Here is a 21,147-nt window from a genome sequence, read left to right on the forward strand (position 1 = left end):
CGGGGCTGCGCTGCAGAGGCGGCCGGGACCGCGCCGACCGCCGGCTCCCGAGCGCGCGAGGTGCTCTAGCGCGTCGCAGGTTCGGCCCCGACAGTCGCCGCGGAAACTTTTTTTTTCCTCCGCGGCCGCCGAGCACTTTCCATTGGCGGGAGAGCTTCCTCCGCCCCCGAGAGGCGGGGGCGCCCCGGCGCGGGACACGCCCCGCCCCCCGCCCCGCCCCCGCCCCGCCCCCGCCCCGCCCCCGCCACGCCCCGCCCCGCCCCCGCCCCGTGCGCCCCTCCCCGTGCGCCCCGCCCCGTGCGCCCCGCCCCGTGCGCCCCGCCCCGCGCGCCCCGCCTCGTGCCCCTCCCCGCGCGCCCCGCCCCGCGCGCCCCGCCCCCCGCCCGCCGCCCCCGGCCCGCGCCCGTCCCTCCGCCCCCTTAATCCTCCATCTGCTCACCCGGCTCTGAAGGCCGCAGCACATCTGAGGTCGATCCTCGTCCGCCATCACCGCGTGCGCGGAGGGAGGGCGCGGGGCCCGGACGCAGGCGCGGCCCCTCCTCCGCCGGCCGTCGAGGGACACGCGGGAGGCGACCGGCCCCGCGCGCGCTCCGCCGCGCCTGCTCCCGGGCGCCGGGGTACGGGCCCGCCCGGCCTCCGCGGGACCCCCGGCCCCTGCCCCCGCCCGGCCCCGCCCCGCCCCGACGCCCCGCCGGGAGCCCGCGCGCACGTGAGGCCGGGGACGGGGCGCCCAGGGCCGCCAGCTCCGGGCGCATCCTCGGGCGGGGAGGCCGCGACCCTGCGGGGCAGGCGGCCCGGGATGGGGGCGCCAGGCAGGGCCGCAGCGGGAGGCTGGACCCGGACCCGGACCCGGACCGGAGGTGAGCCTCGGAGTCGCCCGCCCCGGCTCGGCCCGGGCTCCGGGGGCTGGGGGGCTCCCGGGGGCGGGGGGTGCCCGGGACGGGGCGGGGGTCCCCGTGGAAGTCAGGGCAGCGGGAGGGCTGCGCGGGGCGGGCCCCGGGGCCTTGGGGGGGCCTCAGGTGGGCTCGGGGGGCCTGGAGGGCCTGGGGTGGGCTCGGGGGGCCCCGGGGTGGGTTGGCGTGGCCTGCGGGGGGACCGCGGCCGGTGACCCAGGGCGCGCCCACGCGGGACGTCTCCCTTCCTTCTGCCGTCGGGGCCCCAGGTCCGCCCCCCAGTCCCCCCTGCTCAGACAAAGAGCGCGGACGCCGGGGGGGGGGGGGGGTCCGGGGGCAGATGGGTCCCCTAAGACTGTAATTGCGGCCTTGGGGCAGGTCGGATTTCCCGCCCAGCCCAGCGCAGGAGCCCGCGGTGGTTTCAGGTTCGCCCCCCCCACGGGGGCCTCCTTGGCGGACCTGGCCAAGGGCCACGGTGCTCGGCGCGGGTAACAGCTCCGCTGCGCGCCCTTCACTGGCCTTCTCGGGCTTTGCCTCTTTGACAAGTGTTTGGAAGTTCGGTGTCACTTGAGTAACACAAATATGGCAAAGCAGCAATTAGGCCCCTCTTCTAAAACGTCAGACCTGAGCCTGCTAATCCTAAAGACTGAAGAGGTGCTTTTTTATAAATCAAGGTCTCGATATTCCAACATTTGTTGATGAGCATTTTCTGTTTGAACCCGAACCTCACACTGTTAATTAAAGATAAAAGTCTGAATTAAGTAAGGGTTACCCCCAAACAAGTCGCAAAATATATTTAGGAAGGGCTTCCATCGAATTGTCAAATCTGCCCAGTACTTTGTGGTTTTTTCCCCCAAACACGTTTGAAAGGTAGCAACCACCACAAAAGCCCACCAAGGGAAGCAGAGTATATCTGGCAAATCTGGAAGCTTCCGACACTGCTCAGCACTTTAAAGTCCTTTATTAAGAGAATGCAGAGGGGCCTTGCTCATTTTGTTAATCGCAAACTAGAAACTCCGTTGTGGGTTCTCTGGATTCTTTTGCAGAATCTTATAATCCCCTCTTTTTGGCCAGAGCTGGTGATTTAAGTGTCCCTCCCCTTCCCAACCGCGGAAAGGCAGCGTTTATTCACCCCACTTTAAATCCTCGTGGGAGGGATTGTGTGCGGTGCACCCTGCGTGAGCCGCCCGAGGAAAGCGCAGCAGCCCTCGATGTGAAGAGACCGGCTCGCCCGCTGCGGAGCGAGGATCTCCTGAGAAAAGAGGAGAAAGTTTGACTCCTCTGAAATTATTCAAAGTCCTCATTTTTTGCCTGCAGAACCTAATTTTTTTTTATTTCGGTGCTTCTTAAACCGCGTTCTTGATTGCTCCAGAACCTGCATGGTTTTCACAGGCTTTTTATTTCCGTCCCCATCGCCAGCAGATGCAGGGTTTGGGTCAAGACTGCTGCCCTCTGAAATAAAAGGCAGTAGGATGGAGCCATCGACTACCAAGTAATCCACAATCTTTCATCTCTTTTTCCTTAATAAGCCAGAAAATGCTGAAGTTTTATTTTATTTATTTATTATTATTTTTTTTTAATCCTGAAATTTTAAAGAATAAAAAGGTGGATGGCAAAATATTATAACTTATGTGAACTTCTGCCAAGCGCATTAATTTATCTCTGGTTGTTTTTAGGATCTTCGGGCCTCTCCAACATCGCGACCCTTGCCTCTTCATCAGGAGGTAGCAGTGCGGTTCGTTCCCTTTGCTTCCTGTTAGCCACTGAGGCTGCATGGGAGGAGAAGGTGGTTGTTCTGAGCGGGGGTCCCCCCTCCCCAGGTGCTCTGCGCCCGCACTTCCTCCTGTTTAATAAATAGCGACTTACCTTTCTCCTAGAGGAGGAAAAAAACATTCCTAAATTCTTGTACAGTTTTGCTCAGTCTTTATGTCTGGTCTTTTGTTATTTCTGGTGGCGTGTGAGGGAGGCGGGGTTGGAGTGGGCCCCCACCGGGGGGTCTGCAGGGCCGAGGAAGGAGCCTCTGGAGCCCCTCGGGTTAGGCAGTGAAGACACAGGCGAACCCAGCACCTCAGTACTTCCTGGGGCGACGGTTCCGATCTGAGGCTGCTAGCGGGCTTTCAGTTTGGAGCAAACTTTTTGCTAATTTTGCAGACCCAGCGGGGCGGGGTCCTGGGCTAGGTGTGTGTGTGGGGGCACCGCTCAGCGCCTTGAGCCCCCCTTTCCTGGGGGGGGTTCCTTGTTTGCCTTTAGCCCTCCGTGGTCACCACTATTTCTTTCTTATCAGGGCTCCACGGCAGCCGAGTGAGGCTACGGTTCTCAGAACAGTATTTTCGTGTTAAATCGGCTCCGGAGCGTGGCTGGGGAGCCCCAGGGCAGCTGTCCGGTGCAGGCGGCAACTCTGCTTCGCACCGCCCTGACGCTGGAATTGGAGCTGAGCCCCCTGCACCTGCACCTGCCTGCAGCCGGCATCCCCTGCACCCCCTGCAGCCTGCGCCCCCTGCACCTGCACCCCTTGCACCCCCTGCAGCCTGCGCCCCCTGCACCTGCACCCCTTGCACCTGCACCCTCTGCACCCCCTGCAGCCTGCACCCCGTGCACCTGCACCCTCTGCACCCCCTGCAGCCTGCGCCCCCTGCACCTGCACCCCCTGCACCTGCACCCGGACCTGGTGGCGGAGGAGCTGCGCCGCCAGCGACCCCATGTCTCCGGCTCGCTCAGGAGCCGCCTGAAGTGAAGCCGCCGAAGCCGAGCGGCCCGCTGAGGCCGAGAGGGCAGGCGGGGAGGCCACCCCGCCCCGCGCCCCGCGCCCTCCCACGTCTCCGCCGCCGTCCCCAGGTGATGTTTGAGCCCTTTCGCGGTCAGAATAAAAACTACGTTCAACCCGGCGCAGTTCTTTGCTTGACACACCCGGGAAGGCTAGAGCGGGTCTGACGTTCTGTCCGTGTCCGCATGTCCGTCCGTCCGTCCTCACCTCCCGGGAAACGACGAGAAGCGCCGCCGCGTGGGGCGGAGGGTGAGGCCGGACAGCGCGGCCGCGGGGGGTGCACCTGCCGCCCCCGAGCCCCCCCCAGGCTCCCCCCACAGGCGGCGGCCGGAGCCCGAGGGCACCAAGCGCACCTGTCGGCCGGGGCGACCCGGGTCTGCGATGCTGGCGCCGCGGGGCGGGTGAGTCGGCGGCTCCGAGGGCCCGGGGCGGGGCGGGGGCGCCACTGCGGCCGGACCCTGCACCCCCAGGCCCCCCGCCCCGCGGCGCTGCGCCCCTCCCTCGCTCCCGGGCCGGCTCCTCGGGCGGGCGGGCTTAGAGACCCGGCGCAGGTGGCGGGGCCCGGGCGGGGGCGGGGCAGCGGCGGGCTTGGAGGGACCGTCCCCGTCCCCGGACCCCGGCGGCGCATCCCGGCCCCGGCCGAGGGACCTCCCTGGGCCGCCCGTGGGTCCTCCCCGGAATCCCGCAGCGTGCGGGGCGCTGGGTGACAGCTCGGCCCCGTCTGAACTAATCCGGAGGCCCCCACGCCGCAGCCCCGAGCGCAGTGACCTGCCCGCGGGCCTGCCCCCCGCGCGCCCCCAGGCCTCCGGGACCAGGAGGCTTCTGCAAGAGGGTGGGGGAGGGGAGCGGGGCGCAGCAGGGCTGGGGGCCGGGGACACCTGGAGACTGGGGGGCGGGGTCCGCGGGCACCTGGGGACCTGGGGGAGCCCGGAGTCCACGGCCACCTGAGGACCTGGGGGAGGCGGAGCCCGCGACCACCTGGGGACCTGGGGACCTGGGGGGGGGCCGGGGTCTGCAGCCACCTGGAGACCTGGGGGAGCCCGGAGTCCACGGCCACCTGAGGACCTGGGGGGGCGGAGCCCGCGACCACCTGGGGACCTGGAGGGGGGCTGGGGTCTGCAGCCACCTGGAGACCTGGGGGAGGGCGGAGGCCGCGACCACCTGGGGACTTGGAGGGGGCTGGGGCCCGCGACCACCTGGGGACCTGGAGGAGCCCGGAGTCCACAGCCACCGGGAGACCTGGGAACCTGGGGGGCCCGGGCCGTGGCGGGACAGGAGCGGGCGCGGGGAAAGGGGGGGAGAGGCGGTGCATCCGTGCAAGACGGCGTGGGGTCGGCCCCCGCGGGGGGTCCCCTCCACCGCCTCACCCTGCGGGCACAGCTTCCCCTGAATGTGCAAGCTCCGGGGCCGATGGACACCCCAAGCGCAGGCCCCTGTTCGCGCCCTGGGTCCGGACGTCCCGGTGCGGGCGCAGCGGCGGGTTCCAGACAACACCTGCACCTTCCCGCGCTGTTGGGGGGCGGGGGGGCCTCGCGGCCTGGCCTGGCTCTCAGGGGTCCAGCAGCCTGTGCTGCCTCGAGGCCGCGGTCCCGTTCCCCCGCCCCGCGCCCCCCGCGCCCCAGCAGCAGAGCGTGGCCCTGGAACACCCCAGCGCGGCCCCGCGGCCCGGCTCCCACCTGCGGGCTCGGCGGCCGCCCTCCCCCTCCAGGACCTCGGTCTCGTCCCTTCCTCCTGTTCGGCCTCCTCCGACCGCCGGGGGCCTGGCTCCGACGTGGGGCCGCGGGGACTGGAAGCGGGAACCGGGAAGGCCGGCTCCCCCTCCGCCGCCTGCTGCTCTTACCGTTATTCCCACTTTCTCTGCAAAAACACTGGCCACTTTCTAGAACTTGCGACCCATCCCATCAGCAGTGTGCAGTCGTGCTTGAATTTCTAGGGCTTTTAATTAGACTGAAGAGGGGAAAGCCTCCCCTTTTGCAAGTGCGCAGTGAAGTCGACCCCACTTGCCCCCCGATTTCTGCCCCATCAAAGGTGAATTGTAATCCCCTTGGCTCCTCCAGGTCCCTTCCTGTCCTTTAAAGCCAGATTCTTCAATTGTCCATTGAAGTGGAGAACCACCTTCCCCCGTTGGAAGGAAGCTCCCCGTGAGCACTTTTGTCACCCGCCTGCCCAGACACTTGGCAGCTGCCATAAGTGACCGGTTTCCTGCCCCGCGTGGGCCTCCTCACCCAGGGTGCCCCGGGCTGGGGAAGGCCACACAGCTCGCTGCCGCCTCCTGAACCAGATCGGCTGGTGGCAGCTCCCTTTGCCTTGAATTGTTTTTCTGTGAAATGGGACTAAATCAAAGCCCACTTCATTCTCGGGAGGCTTGAGAGTTTGAAAAGAGACGTTAAAATAAACTACTTTACATATGAAAAGCTAACCCACATCTTGTTAAGAAGTTAGGCTACAAACTTTTGCACAATATTTTCCAGACAACTGTATTTAAAAAACAACCCCTCCGCTCGGTGATTCAGCGTCTGGCTAAGTACGCGGCCGTGGTAAAATACACACGGAATCGCGTTTGCTAAATTATTTTTCACAATCTTGAGGCTTGTCCTTATCCTTGGGGGCCTGCTCTCCCACATTCAGTCTTGAGGTCTCCAGGGGACACTTTCTTCCATAGAATGACGAATTAACCTTTCAGAAAAGCTTTTCAAAAATCCCAGTTTGATGAAGGCAGATTCCGTCTCTTTAGAAGCAGTTACGCATCTCTAAAATTAATCGGCTTGCTGATGGCCTGTCCCAGTTACAGGAAGGCACACACCTAGCAGTCACGCAGTGTAACAACAAGGCCGGGCAGTTTCGATGAGTGGCAGCGAATGAGGTTGTGCAACACAGCGACTTGGAAGTGTGTTTTATGAAATTATTACGGGGCTGTGGGCATGGGGAGGACCCCACAAAGCTCTCTCCGGCCAGAGTCGGCCTTTCCATGTTTCCCTTCCCACTTTTTGCAACACGGCCCTGTTGGGTTCTGACCTGCCACGGTGTAGCCCTTTCACCAACATCTTCCAAGTCACAATCGGTTCTGCTTCCTGGGCATTTTAGGGAAATGCCCTAAGCAACAAATTTCGGCATTTATGCGTTTTTTTTTCTTTCCTGCCAATCACACCCAAGAGAGGTGTTACTTGTTGGGTGCCGGCAAGGGAGTAGTGTTAAAAGGCAAACTGGAACTGGTCCAGAGGAGACAGGGAAGCAATCGGACGCGCCGCTTGTGATTTTTGCAAAGGCGCACACGGGGAGCCTCGCGGGCCGGCGGGGCGGGCCCAGGGCAGGGGCGGCCCGCGGGGCTCCAGGGCTCAGCGCGGACCGAGGCGCAGGCGCTTCTCCGGGTGGGGTGGGGGTGGGGTGGGGTGGGGAGGGGTGGGGAGGGTGGGGTGGAAACGACTCGGGTCACCCCGGGGCTCCTTTAGTTTTGTTTTTTTTTTTAATAATTTTTTATTTATTTATGATAGTCACAGAGAGAGAGAGAGAGAGGCAGAGACACAGGCAGAGGGAGAAGCAGGCTCCATGCACCGGGAGCCCGACGGGGGATTCGATCCCGGGTCTCCAGGATCGCGCCCTGGGCCAAAGGCAGGCGCCAAACCGCTGCGCCCCCCGGGGATCCCCCGAGGCTCCTTTAGTGGCTGCGTTTTAAAGTCCCCCGCAGAGGCACAGAGTCGCCTCCCTCGGACTGCCGGGTGCAAGGGTGGGACTGCCGGGCCGTGCGCGCCCCCGCCCCCCCTCCCCGCCTCGACTTCCCCGCCCGCCCCGTGAGCGCCCGACGTGAGGCCCGGGTCGGGGTCCCCTGCCCTCGGGCGCACCCCGCTGCCCCCCGTGCCACCGCCCCAGGCCGCACGCCGCCCGCGTGACCCCCGCCCGTCCGTCTGTCCGTCCGCTGCCCCGCCGACGGCCGCAGCGCTGCAGAGGAGAGCGCGAGGGCGGCCTGCACCGGCTCCTCCCCACGCCCCTCGGGAGCCCAGCTCGAGGCGGAGACGGGGGTGGGGGGTGGGGGTGGGACCTGGGTGCCCGCGGGGGTGGGGGGATGGGGCAGCGGAGGGCGGTGGGGTGGGGGATGGGCGGAGGTGCTGGTGGGATGGGAGATGGGATGGGGCAGCGGGGGGCGGTGGGGTGGGGGATGGGCGGGGGTGCTGGTGGGATGGGAGATGGGATGGGGCAGCGGGGGGGGGATGGGGCAGCGGGGGGGATGGGGGTTGGGGGCAGAGGGGGTGATGGGGCAGGGGTGGTGGTGGTGGGAGATGGGATGAGGACAGCGGTGGTGGGATGTGGGATGGGATGGGGCAGCGGGGGGTTGGGATGGGAGCAGTAGGGGGCGATGGGGGGGCAGCGGGGGGGGGTTGGGGTGATGGGGCAGGGGTGGTGCTGGTGGGAGGGGGATGGGGGATGGGGTAGGGGGGGGGGTGGCGGGATGTGGGATGGGGGAAGCCCCACACTTGGCTCCTGCGTTTGCTGCAGAAGGAGCAGATCTGCCGAGCGAGGCGAGGAGCAGGAACTGGGCGAACAGCAGGACGCGGCTGTTCCCCCGTTTCCGGGCAGGGAGTTTGTTATTTTTCTCGTGTTTGGAGAAACTTCCAGGTGTGATAAGGGCCCTGCTGCGCCGGTGTGAGGCCGCAGACCGCCCGGGAATGCCGTGGGGTGGGGGCCCCCAGAACCCTTAGGAGGGGGAGCTATTTCTGCTGAGTTAAAAATGATTCTCATTTAAAAAAATCTTGTAAGATTTGTTAGGCTTTCAGTGAAATCCCTTTAAATGAAATAATACTTAAATGACGCTTGGCCTCCTTTAACAGAAGCTTGGGCGTTCACCCCGACGCTTAGACACGCCAGTGAACAGTTATTAAGTCATTTCAAGCAATTTGCAGTTATGTTGAAGAGAATTTCTGGGCAAAAACCCCCAAATGACTCTTCATTCTTTTCAGTTTTCTTTTTTAAAGATTTTATTTATTCATGTGTCTCAGAGAGAGAGAGAGAGAGAGAGAGAGAGGCAGAGGGAGAAGCAGGCTCCACGCAGGGAGCCGCAGGCGGGACTCGATCCCGGGACCAGGACCACAGCCCGGGCTGAAGGCGGCGCCGAGCCCCCCCCCAGGCCGCCGTCGTGATTCCTTGTCCGTTGCTCTCCGTGCACCTTCACGCGGCTCAGAGGGTGGCCCGCGGCCTTGGCTGGCCCTGGGTCTGGCCCTGTCCTCCGCATGGAAGCCACTGGAGCTTGGACTTGGGGATGCGGCTTCTGGAAGCTTCTGGGACAGCAGGGAGGCGCAGAGACCCCCAAGTGTGGGGCAGCGCGGGGGGGGGCCCACAGAGGCCGGCAGGTGAGGGCGCCGGCCCGAGCTGCTGCAGGCCGAGTGCTTCCGGCACGGCCGGGTTGGCCTGTGGGCCCAGGGCGCGGCCTCTCAGCGCTCAGGCCGGTTAGGCCCCGAGGCCACACATGGGGAAGGACCGGGGTACTGGGGCCCACAGCCGTGGCGCTGTGCCGCAGCGTGGGGGCGGCGGGGCTGTGAGGACGAGGCCTCCCCTGGGCCGAGGTCACAGGGCCGTGTCGTGGGGAGGGGCCGACCCCCTGCCGCGATCTCGTGTCGCTCGGCGTCTTACCCTCAGGACCCGGACTGGCGCGCAAAGCGAATCGCGGTGCCTGCGGTGCCTGCGGTGCGTGGATCTCCGCGGGCCTGGGGCCAGCCGCCGCCGTTTCCACACTTGGGGGTGAACCCGGGGCCTACCCGCGCCCCAGTGCGGCCGGGCGCAGCCTCCCCAGGCCCGCGGCCTCCGGCTTCCCGCATTGCAGAGCACTTGGGAGCGAGCGGGGGTGGCGACGTGCCGGGCATTTTAGGGGGAAAATACAAGAATCAAAATTCATAGTGAGGTGGTGACGCGCGATACTGTGGAAGGGCACGGTGGGGGGTGACGTGCCACTCTGTTCCCTGTCAGAACCAGGGCGACCGCGGGGCCCGGTGCCAGCCGCCCTGGACTGTCCGCGCTCGGCCGCTGTGGGCACGTGGGCGCCCGGCTCTGCTGGTCACATGCGCTGTGGTGGGCACCGCCTCTAACACGCGGGCGCCGGCAGGGGCGAAGCAACACGAGGCCGGCCGGGGGGCAGCTCCGGGGCCCCGCAGCCCCAGCGGAGCCGCCCTGACGAGGCCGGGCTGACGAGGCCGCGCGTGCGGGTCACGCCAGGGCAGGCCGGCGCCAGCGGCCCCACAGCACCGGCCCCACAGCCACGGCCCCACAGCGCCGGCCCGGCCCACACGCCCCGCGAGGCCCACAGGGCGCTGCCGTGAGCGCTCACAGGAGCAGGCGCGTGTTCCAACAAAACCGACGATCCTGTTGCAGGCGCGGCCGCGGCCTGGCGGGTGGGCACGGAGGAGGCCGAGCCAGCCTCTGGGTGTGGGTGAGCGCGGCGGGCGCCGGGCCTGGGCAGGGGCAGGGCCTCCTCCTCCTCCTCGGCCTCTCCTCGGCCTCTTCCTCGGCCTCCGGCCTCCATCCGCCTCCTCCTCGGCCTCCTCCATCCACCGCCATCCTCCCCGCCGCCGCCGCCCCGCGCTCAGCCCTCCTCCTCGTCACTGTCCTTCATGGTGATGCCCTGGAGGCCGCCTCCGTCGGACACCGAGGCCGCGGCCTCCTCCACCGTGAGGCGCCGGTGCAGCGTCTCGTAGGCCTTGCCGTGCAGCGTGCCCTCCAGCACGCCCTGCAGCCGGAAGTCCCGGTAGCTCTTCTGCGGAACAGAGAGAAGCCGCTTAGGCCGCGCGGTGGCGGCCTCTCCCCGCCCCACCGCCCGCCCCCGCTGCCCAGGCCCGCGCCCCCGCCCCCGCCTCACGCGGCAGCCGCCCAGCGCCGGCCCCTCGGGCTTCCAGGCCCTCAGCAGGGGGCGGCAGCGGGAGCCGGCGGCCCTGAGGCGCAGCTGAGGTGGCACCTGAGGCGACACCCGAGGCACCTGAGGCGACACCCGCGGCAGCCCCCTCGGCCTCCTCACGATGTCTGTGGCCAAGCCCGACTGCCCCTCGCTGCCGACGCTGGGGTGAAGGCAGCCCCGCGGGGCAGGCCCAGGCGGTCCCGACGCTGCCCACCTCCCGCCCACGTCCCGGCACCCGCCCGCTGTCCCAGCCCCAGGACTGGGCCCTGCCCTGGGCCGCGGTGGCCTCTAGCGGGTGCGCTCCGTGGGGGGCTCTAGGCCCAGGCGACAAAAGCCGAAGGAGAAGGCTGCAGCCGCGGCCCGCAGGACGACTCTGGTGGCGGGAAGTTAGCCCCGGGCCAGGCCCGCTGTCCCGACACGACCAGGAGGAGCCTCCCGCTGTCCTCGGGGCCGGACGCCTGAGACCGGCCCTGCCGCCTCCTGCGGCACCTGGCGGGCTCCGGAGGGTGCAGCCGGGAAGGCTGAGGGAGCACGTGGCCCCCACCTGCCTCGGCCCGCGGACACCCCAGCCCGGGGCGGCGAACACCTTTCTGCCACGTGGGGAACCGTGTTCCGAGTCCGACTCGTCTGGGAATCTGCCGCCAACTGCGACCAGCACTGCGGGCTTGGCCGTCAGCGGCCGAACAGACGACCCTGACCCGGAGGCGGTGACCCGGAGGCGGTGCCCTCCCCCAGCGCTCAAGGCTCCGGCGGCCTCACGTGCTGACGCTCCGGCCGCCCGCGCCCCGCGGCCTCCTGCGCCCTGGCACCTCCCGCGCCGCGGCCCGGGGGCCTGCGTCCGCACCCACAGGAGAAGCTGAGCCCAAGCCCCGCCACCCGGGAGCTGACGCGCCGGTCTTTGGCCGCCGGCTTGCGGGCGCGCCTCCGCCTGCTTCTAGTTCGACTAAAGACGCCTCAAGCACGCAAAGTCCGGCCAGACCCGCAGTCAGCCGCGGCCTCCGACCTCACCAGGCCCCGCCTCCCCGCGCCCTGCGCTCAGGCCCCCCGAGCTGCGGGTGCGCGGCCGAGGCCTTCCCGGCCCGGGCAGCGGGGACTCCCCTTCCTCGCTCCACGCAGGCGACAGCAGTCGGAGGCCGGGCGGGACGCGCATCCCTGCCACTGGCCCCTCCAGGATTCCCCGGCGCCACCGCCCGACGCCTCGGGTCCGCCCAGCTCCTGGGACGGGGCCTGCCCGGGGCGCTGCTCTGTCCTTGGTGTTAGCGAGAGGCCGCGGTTCCGGGACCTGCCTTCCCCCGTCCTGCGGGGCTGGGGCGCTGCAAATCCGTCAGGCACCTTGATCTCTGACGATTCTATCTTTCTCCCTTCCACACGCATCATTCTGATGCTAAAACTTTGCAAATAATTTCCTAGTCCTAAACCCTGAAACTCTCAGTGGAGTTTGTCTGTTCTCAGTGAGCACGTGAATGAACCACCGGCACCCAACTGTCTCCGTGGGGCAAAGTCCGCCATCCCATGGCCCCGCGCACCAGGGGCCCGGGGGGCTCGGGGGACCACGATGCGTGCAGGTAGTGAGGGCCACGTTGCCAGAGGAGGGCGGCCCGGCTCCTGGGCAGCAGGCGCTGCCCTGTGGCGACCTGGCCCCGCCCCAGGAGGTGGCGATGGAAGGAAGGCCCACTCAGCGACCTTCGCAACCGTGGGCACGTGCCATTAACAGCTCCTTAAGGTCACTGAAAAGTGAACGTTATGAAATACCACTATTCTGGGGGATCCCTGGGTGGTGCAGCGGTTTGGCGCCTGCCTTTGGCCCAGGGCGCGATCCTGGAGACCCGGGATCGAATCCCACATCGGGCTCCCGGTGCATGGAGCCTGCTTCTCCCTCTGCCTGTGTCTCTGCCTGTCTCTCTCTCTCTCTCTGTGACTATAATACATAAATAATAAATAAAAAAAAAAATACCACTATTCTGAAGTTCTGAAGAATTACGGATCTACGTATGAAACTGGTTAAAGTCTGTTTATATTCAGAGTAGGAAAAGAAACAATTAAACATTCAATTATTAATTCTTTCTGATTTCCACTATGAAAATAACTTTTAATTATTAAATAAAAGCTCTACAATTTGATTAACTGTATGAGCCAAAGCAAGCATTGGCTGAGTGTGGGGACCTGCCTGCGAGAAACAAAGCATGGGGAGTCAAACCTACTCATGACATTTATTTTCATATTTACCAGCCTGGACTACTAGTGGCCCATAACGAAGACTGTGTTAAAATAAGATCAACTGACTGCCTTCGAGTACAACGGAAATGTCACCGTAAAATTCATGACATTATCATCTGACTCTGCTAAAGTATTCACTGTGCTTGATCTATCATCGCAATGACGTGAATACGAGAAGGGGAATAACTTTGAAAGGAACAAATGATGGGCTAATAAACGATAGAGATTTTATTCTAAAAACAGAGAGCTTAACGATCTATCAGTGAATACCGATCAGCTGAAGAGGTCCTCTCCGGCACCTTGAAGGCAAGATATGAACCTGAAAATACGGCTGATCGTAAGGGCAGGCAGCCAACCCCAGCGCACGCGCTGCACCCTTAACATACACGGGAATCTAGAGGGTGCGCAGGCAATCGGATTGTCTTTTATGAAAAACAAAATGCATTTGGAAGCTCTCCGAGTCCCATTTATAGAAACAAGAGACATTGCAGAAACGAAGGCAAACACGAGTGTATCTCAGTGTGCTTTCGGTTTCTTTGTAAATTAAAGAGCACCTGGTAAGAAGTGCTCCGGACCAATGGTATTTTGTCCATTGAAATGGAATATGTTTGTTAGTATTAAAAATTAGCGGGTGGCTATAGTTTTACTTGCCGTTTATGACTAACTGTGATTGCTATTGCTGTGAGATCATAGCTCCGGCTCTATGTTCCAGGAGATTCGCCAATTTCTCAGTTTAGAACGGAACTTTCCTATTTATGGTTCTAATGTGTGATAGCCTGTGTGGCTATGGCACAAAAGAACATGTATTCTAATTAGACCGCAGGAACCTAGAGCACGATGGGAAATATTTTAGTGTGGATAAAACTTTTTTCTTTTGGTAACGTGGAAAAAAACAACGTAATGCAACAGATTGTCTCTAACTTTATCATCAGAATCACATGGCGGGCTTGTTAATCTACAGATTGCTGGGCCCCACTAGGGTTTCTGATTCGGAAGGTCTGGGGTGGGACACGATAATTTGCATGTTGGTGATGATAGGTCAGGGATGACGCCGAGAACTACTGAGTATACGTGTGTGTGTCATACGTGCACATACGTATCTAAACATAATATATGTGCCGATACACAATACACATATATGGGCACATACATACATATATATAAATGGCATATGTATCCCATTTGGTGAATGGCACTAAAATGGAAGTGACGGTCGTCTTTTTAAAAAAAAATAGCTGAATCTCAATAGCTTAGAGTTTTGCTTTTAGGCAGAAGGTAGGATCTGTCTCAGTTTTAAGACATAGCTATACTTGGGGCAAATTTTGTGTTTCCACTAGAATTTACAAAGTGTGAAAAACCATGTTAAGTATAATACGATTTTAAAGCCCCTACTCGCTAAATATAATATGTATGTTGTCAGCCTTTTCTTTTGAAGAGCAAAAGTTAAAACGGCCTCGCTTAAGGGACGTGACACCTGTTGGTAGCTGGCATGGTCCCCAACACTCAAACAGATCGTTTCTGACTTACAGAGAAGATGGGGCGTGCTTCCAAAGGAAGCCAGGCAGTGACGACGTTACTTTCACGTCAGGATAGAACAAAAGAATGGAAACTCTCCTTATGCTGTGGGCAAATACAATTCAAAAGCCCTCAAGATGATAGGTGATCCTAATAAATATGAAGGAACTGTATTAGGAGAAAACATTTCTATAATCAAGAACATTAGTACCAAATTACTGTGGACCTACTATAATCGGGTAAATGTGCTCAAGGCACATTATCTTACAATGCGATTACTCGATAAAATATTTTTATTAGTGCAGAAAAATTAAAATACACTTAATAACCTAACTAAAAACGTAAGTGAACAGTAGCCTATGGTTTGCCGAGGGTGATGATTTTAAAGTACTTACATCCATTCAGTTGCATCAAATACAATTTCCTTGTATGTCAATATCTAGCCATTATTCTTCGTAGCTTGGTGGCAATTCACATCTAAACACATTTTGTTTACCTTCACAATCTTGATGAGCGTCTTCAGTTGGTAAATATGAAGCTGAAGGTCTAATCTATCAGCCAACCAGACACAAATGACTTTCATGGAACTGCTGTACCATTGCTGGAAAGAAGGATGGGGGCAGAGGGGAGGAGAACAAAACAGAAAACAGCCTCTGCAGTATTCATGTAACAGATTCGGTAATGAGGGGGTAATGACACACTCTGGAATGACCACAGATCAGCACTTGAAGTCAATAATGCTATAATTTCCTGTTAACAGAATTGTATGTTTTGCTAGAAAATCTGCTAAGTTGACCTAGGCTGTTCTCTACATGAATTAACATGAGTCTTTCAGCTGTAACATATTCATGGGAAACCGTGTTTCTGCACTTGCAGCCTAGCGGCCTGCTTTGTAATCTCTAGGTAACAATGGGCGCTAAATGCACGTTATGGGACTGAAGGGGCTCCCCCACAGCAGGAAGAAGCAGGTGAATTATTTTCAAAAGGGAAATTTCTCATTAGCCTGTATGTTATGTAAAAACCAGAGAGCAGACGCGTTATGCCCTGACGCACGCCGTCAGTACCTAGAAATGACATTTTACGGCAGCGATGGTAAAAGCCTTGCCAGGGCGTACGAGCCAGGGATCCCCAATCACGCCCTCCTCTACTATCTGTTAAGTTACCTGCCAAGCTGTTTTAAAACCACCTAAGATAAAGATTTGAGACCTTAGGAAGGAATGTTGTCAGGACGGAATTGCTGTGTCTGCAAGAATCAGAAAGAAGAGGTCAGTTGACTAAGTCACGAAAGGAAAGGATTTGTTTCAGGTTGCTAGTGTTTTTGGAAGGTTCGTATTTTTTCCTCTCCATGACCACTCTCTTGAGGGGAAAACCAAAATTATTTTGTGATGTAATTTCCCGCTCCTAAATAACATCAATCGGTATAGTAAAAGCAGACATTTTGCTTTTGTTTCATTTTTAAGGCAATCTGCTACTCATGGTGACAGAGCTGGGTTCAGGTAATACTGTAAAAATAATAATTGCTACTCATTCAGATATCCGTGAGAAATAGCAAAGCCCACCCAGCACTAAGGAAATGACGAGAGTTTTTGAAAGAGAAGGGACAGACACAGGGTACGGACGTAGGGTGACCCCACAGATCATGTATGTGTGGTGCATGTGTGCTTAGGTAGTCAAATAGAGAAAAAAGACCTTAAAAAATACTTTTTTTTTTCCATGACAAAATAGTAAATTCAATTTCCAAGAGAAATCTTATGTGATGCGAGTAAGTCTGGAATTCATCCGGCCTTGTATTTATTATTAACATTGTTCTGATAAAATTTCGTGTAAGAAATGGTATTTTAAGCATGAATTAAACCTGAATCCGTTTCACTAGACTTATTTCTATTAATTTGTTAGTACACTGAACATACATGCATAAAATAAGCTAACTAAAATGAATAACTGATTTGCTAAATATTCTGATACCACACGGACAAATGAGAACTTCAGGTTTTTAGAATGTGAGATAGGTTATGATTTAAAAAAATGTTATCCACGTGCCCACTTTTGCTCTTTCCTAATGATGGCTTTTTAAATTTTCTGGACATCATAAAAGTATCAGAAATAAGTTTTACAAAATAAGATACACTCCTAAATTCCTAAAAAAAAAAAAAAAAAAAAAAAAAGGTGCAAATGGATTCAGTACCTCAGCTGACACAGTGATTTCTAATAGTATTTAAACCCTAAACTTCCTTATTTCAAATTACTTATAGCCTCAACCCCTTGAGTTCTATTTTAATACAGGTAAACACTCCTGGGTATTGCTGATGGTGAGTAGGAGTATATACTAAATTAAGACCCTCACCCCTACACCAGTTTCCAGGTAATTTGAAAGATAAAATGTAGTCACAACGGCTATGATTTTTGAATTATATAAAGCCCTTCTGCAAGAGACACTGTTTTGTAGGGGAGAACAAGCTATGAAATATGGAATCTAGCATAACGTTACCAGTTAATCTGTTAGACTGTAAAGTTATCATATCCATGGTAAATTGTATAAATTTGAGGGAAATGAAAATGCTTTCTTAAAATTACTCCATAAACATCTTTATGCTTTTAAAAAAAAAATCTAACACGATTTAAAATTAGCTCATTTTTCCCATTACACATAAATGATACTCATGATTAAGTGATAATCAAAAGGACATCTAATGTAACAGAAATTTATTATTAATAGAACTACTTTAACACAATGGCAAAATTGTAACTTTAGAGAAAAATATGTTGGGAATAAAATGATTGGAAGTTAACTATAAAGACAGAGAAGAAAAGAGGACCTTTGTGAAGTAAAAGGCTTCAGCTACTTTACCATCATCTTACTTTTAAAGGCAACCAGTGAATCGATAAGGAAAATTCTTTAAGAGAGATTGTTCTTTTCGGATTAAAATGCGTATTTTTCGGTTCCCAAGTCAAAGGAATTTGACGATTTTCGGCTAAATCAAGCAATCAGGAGAAAGCAGTACTTTAGCTCAGAGTTTCTGTGGCTTCTAACAGCAAGCTAACGACAACAACAAAACCCAGGAGGACTGCTGCTTTCTCGCATCTGGTGAAAGAGACACTCGCACACGCTCCAAGCAAACAAATAAGCAAACAAACGAAACCAGCAGCCAGAGATCTCCAGCTCGCTCCTGTTTCTGGTGCGGGGACTGACACGTTCCCCTTCTGGGTGCTGCAATATGGGTGGGTCCCGGGTGGTCGTCCTGACAAAAAAGTCCAAAGGTAGGTCAGCTGCTTCTTCCCCCACCCCAGACCACGCCAAGCCCTCAGTGCAAAGAAAGAAGGAAAACAAAAACATTCGGAAAGGGTGAATGTGCAAAAAGTCTGAATGTTGGCAAGTGTCCTTTCGTTCTGGGAAAGTTCATTTTAGAAAACATTGGGCTGACTATTCACTTTTCCCTTCGGGGGGATGACAAGCAGCGCTGCCGCCGCACCGAGGCCGTGGGCATGGCATTACCGCTTCATTCTTCGCTTTGCTCTACTCAGGAATAAAGCAGTAAGTGTATGTTCTACGGTGTGGTGGTGCTTTTTTTTTTTTTTTTTTCCACATCAATCCGTGACAGCAGCCTACCGCTTTAACAAAAAAAAATATGGGTTTTTTTTTTTTCTTTTTGTGGTTCATTCAACTCCTGTAAGGGCATGCATTACTCACTTCATTTTCTTGAGATATTTCTTTTAAAGCAAAAAGAAAAGAAAAGGAAAGGCTAGGGTTGACTCTGTGAGACCCCTGTATTTATTCACACTTATTGTGCATGACTGTAGACTGGTAAATCATATTAGCAGCCCGTCTCCCCATCAAGCTGCTACTTGCTTTCCAGCCCTGGGAAGGTTCAACAAATCAACAGGAGCACGGAAAACAGAACATCAGTCTAATCTAGTGTTTAAGGTGAAGTTTTCAAACCCAATCTAAGAAGATCTTTAGAGCAAGCAACAAGCTGAAGGGCTCAGAAGGTGGTATTGACAATGAAAGAGTGTTGAAATATTGAGAAGCGCAGCACTTGTGCATTTTTAATAACAAGAAGGTCAACAAGGACATAGCTCCCTCAGTGCCAGGAGTTGCCACTGACTATGGAAATTGCCACACCAGGGCTAGAAACGCTTGCAGTTCATCAGCTTTCTTAAACAGTTCATCAGCTTTCTTAAACACCCTGAACCCCCTCAGTGGACCTTTAGTCTTGAATTAACAAACCAAAGCAATGAAAGAGGGTGCAGTCTGAATGGCTGGCATTGATCCCCAACTGTGTCCGCACTGCTACGGGCCCTGAAAAACTCTCTCCATTGTCAATAGAATTGACAAACCTCGCCTCCTAAATAGTGCAGCTGAGCCGCGGGATCCGCGCAGCTGTAAAGGGCCCTGCTCCGGGCGGCCGCTAACAATGGAACAAGCATGAGCTCTTTGTCAGTCCCAGACTCGGCAATTTTCTAACAAGGATTAAAGTTGTTTCTCCGCGGTGCCGCTGAAAAGAGATTTAGCAACATACCGTGCTTTCTTCATGCAAGTTAAAGAGAAGTAGTTAAGGAATTTCATTATTCTGTTGGCTAGGGGAAATATAAAACAAATATATTAAATATGCACAACTCCCTCTTCTGCCCGATTCCTAACGTCTCGAGGGTGATTCGGTTAAATGGAACACGTACTGCTTGGACACAGGCGCTCCGCGTTTATTTGGGGAATTTTATTTTTAAGAAAGTCCAGCGGCTGGCCACCTGGAACGAGGGCTCAATACGTGCTGATGCACAATGCCTTTAGGGCTCTGTGGCCCATACCCCGCAATCCGAATCACCCGACCACATAGGGCTCGCAGATCACGGCGGCTTCAAGCAAGTCATTTGTCAGAATGTGGCTTCTGGTGACGACGGCGACGCGCAAAGAGCCGCTTTGCTGGAACAAATCGGTGACGAATTTTCTGCTTAAGCGTTTAGCTTTTTATTGATTAGGAGCCGGTCCGGCTAGCTGATATATTTTCATTCTTCTCCAGCTATGCTGCCTCCGTAGGTGAACGACAGGAAAACGCACCCCCCGACCCCCGTGGGCGCTGGGACCCAGCAGGTGCAGGTGTGCGGCCCTCTCCTGGGGGGTGGGCCGGGCACCCGCAGCACCGCGCCCAGGTGAGCTGCCGCCCGAGAGGTCACCCTGGGAAATGGCACCTTTCGAGGGCTACGCGGCCTGGATACAAGAATGGATAATATTTTCGAGATGCTGAAGGTCTTCGAAAGTCTGGCAAACACAAGCCGTTCTCCAGGCCCGCTCTGCGGCTCCGGGGGGCTACGGGTCGGGAACCCGGGGCGCTCGGGCCCACCGCTCGGGCCGCCCGTCTCTCCTCCATCACCGAAGGGCAGGTGCCGTGGGGCCGGCCTCCCCCAAGCGCCCCTCCACCGCCGGCCTCGCCGATCACGGCCCAGGGCGCCCGGCCCGGCCCCAGCGCGGCCGCCTTGCTCGGGAGACAGACCCGCGGGGAAGGCCAAATGACCGCGCCCTGCCTTCTGCGTGGTCCTTCAACACGGCTTTATCTTCAAAGACAAAAAGTGTGCAAGTTTAGAGTTCCAGAAGTGTCCATTACCTGTTGTTTTTGTCTGTTTTCAGCTTACTCATTTTGGCCTTTTAATGAAGCACAAACATAAAAATGAAACCACGAAGACTCACGAGCAATGAAGGAGATTTCTAAAGAACCGGCAGGTGCAGTCACTCCTGTCTGGCATTTTCACGGATCCTGATGATAAAGGCATCCGGTCTATTTTTTCAGTCCTCCCTGGGAAATGTAAGTATCTCAGTTAAAATTTCATTGAATTCTTCCAGCGACCGTCGGGAGACGGTTTTCATCACGGCCGAGTTGCACACGTGGAAACTGAGCTTGTACGGGTGGAAACCCGAGGTCAGACTGAACGTGTTATTCGGGTTTATACAATAAGTGGCATTTTATGTTTTACCTGATTTATATACACATAGTTGATATCTTATATCCATGCTTCAGAGCGTGGACTCGTGACAGCCTGGGTTAGGCCATTTCCTTCTAGAAACCATTCCGTCCTGCCAGTCAAGCCTCTGATTCTTGAAGGCAGTTCACTGCCTCCAGCAGACAACCAAGAAGACAACCTCCTCCGTTCCTGGGGGTCCCTGAGAGTCGTCACGACAGCGGACCGTGAAGTAACCAGGACGTGCTCGTTCATTATTCCAAAGAAGTCCACCACGTTTCCTTGCAAAGTTAAAATGATCTACATTTCCAAAGACCTCTTTTCTGCTCTACCTCATTAACCCCAAGTTCCCTTCATTCCAAAATGTCCTGGAAGTACACTATTAAGCCAGTCGGCCCTTCCCGACACTCCACACAAAGGCACTAAAATCAAGACTGTTCTCGGGGCGCTTGGGTGGCTCAGGAGCTGAGCACCTGGATCTAGCCCAGCTCATGATCTGGGGCCGTGACATCCAGTCCCGCGTGGGGCACCGCGCTCAGCACAGACTCTGCTTAAGACCCCTCTCCCTCTGCCTCTGTCCCTGCTCATGCTCCCTCTCAAAGATAGATAAATCTTTAAAATCAAATCAAATTAATACTGTTCTTTATTATTATTATTAAGTAGGTAATGCCTCTGTCATTTTGTTCTGGGGTCTTTTCCTGGGGTTAAAATGACTATAAAGTGGGGACACGGGGCGGGGGGTGCTCAGTGATCTGCCTTCTGCCCAGGGCGTGACCCCAGGTCCCGGGATCGAGTCCCACGTCGGGCTCCCCGTAGGGAGCCTGCTTTTCCCTCTGCCTGGGTCTCTGCCTCTCTCTGTCTCTGTCATGAATAAATAAATAAAATCTTAGAGATAAAGGTTACGAAGTGAAAATTTCAGATGATCAGTTGTT

At 57.1% G+C, this 21,147-nt stretch overlaps 2 protein-coding genes across 21 annotated transcripts in view; both read right to left on the reverse strand.

Moving 5' to 3' along the window:
- Positions 1 to 419: 419 nt before the first annotated feature.
- Positions 420 to 4,969, reverse strand: LOC121474592 (collagen alpha-1(I) chain-like). The gene is made up of 5 exons (XM_041727519.1): positions 4,602 to 4,969; positions 3,865 to 4,479; positions 3,492 to 3,742; positions 2,026 to 2,145; positions 420 to 1,459 (listed from the first exon to the last, which is right to left on the reverse strand). Exons 1-5 carry the CDS (start codon positions 4,967 to 4,969, stop codon positions 420 to 422), a joined length of 2,394 nt encoding a protein of 797 aa, XP_041583453.1.
- A 5,168-nt stretch (positions 4,970 to 10,137) lies between these two features.
- Positions 10,138 to 21,147, reverse strand: part of CADPS2 (calcium dependent secretion activator 2) — a 457,875-nt gene continuing 446,865 nt past the window's right edge. For 19 of the 20 annotated variants that reach the window (XM_041727924.1, XM_041727925.1, XM_041727927.1 and 16 more), the window contains 2 exons: positions 14,763 to 14,867; positions 10,138 to 10,396 (listed from right to left, as the gene is read on the reverse strand). In XM_041727924.1, the coding sequence (XP_041583858.1) occupies positions 10,226 to 10,396; positions 14,763 to 14,867 (276 nt within the window). In that variant the 3' untranslated portion in view covers positions 10,138 to 10,225. The other variant, XM_041727922.1, reaches the window with a different exon arrangement.

The sequence above is a fragment of the Vulpes lagopus genome, chromosome 13 (assembly GCF_018345385.1).
Source record: "Vulpes lagopus strain Blue_001 chromosome 13, ASM1834538v1, whole genome shotgun sequence".
In the NCBI taxonomy this organism is placed as follows: Eukaryota; Metazoa; Chordata; class Mammalia; order Carnivora; family Canidae; genus Vulpes; species Vulpes lagopus.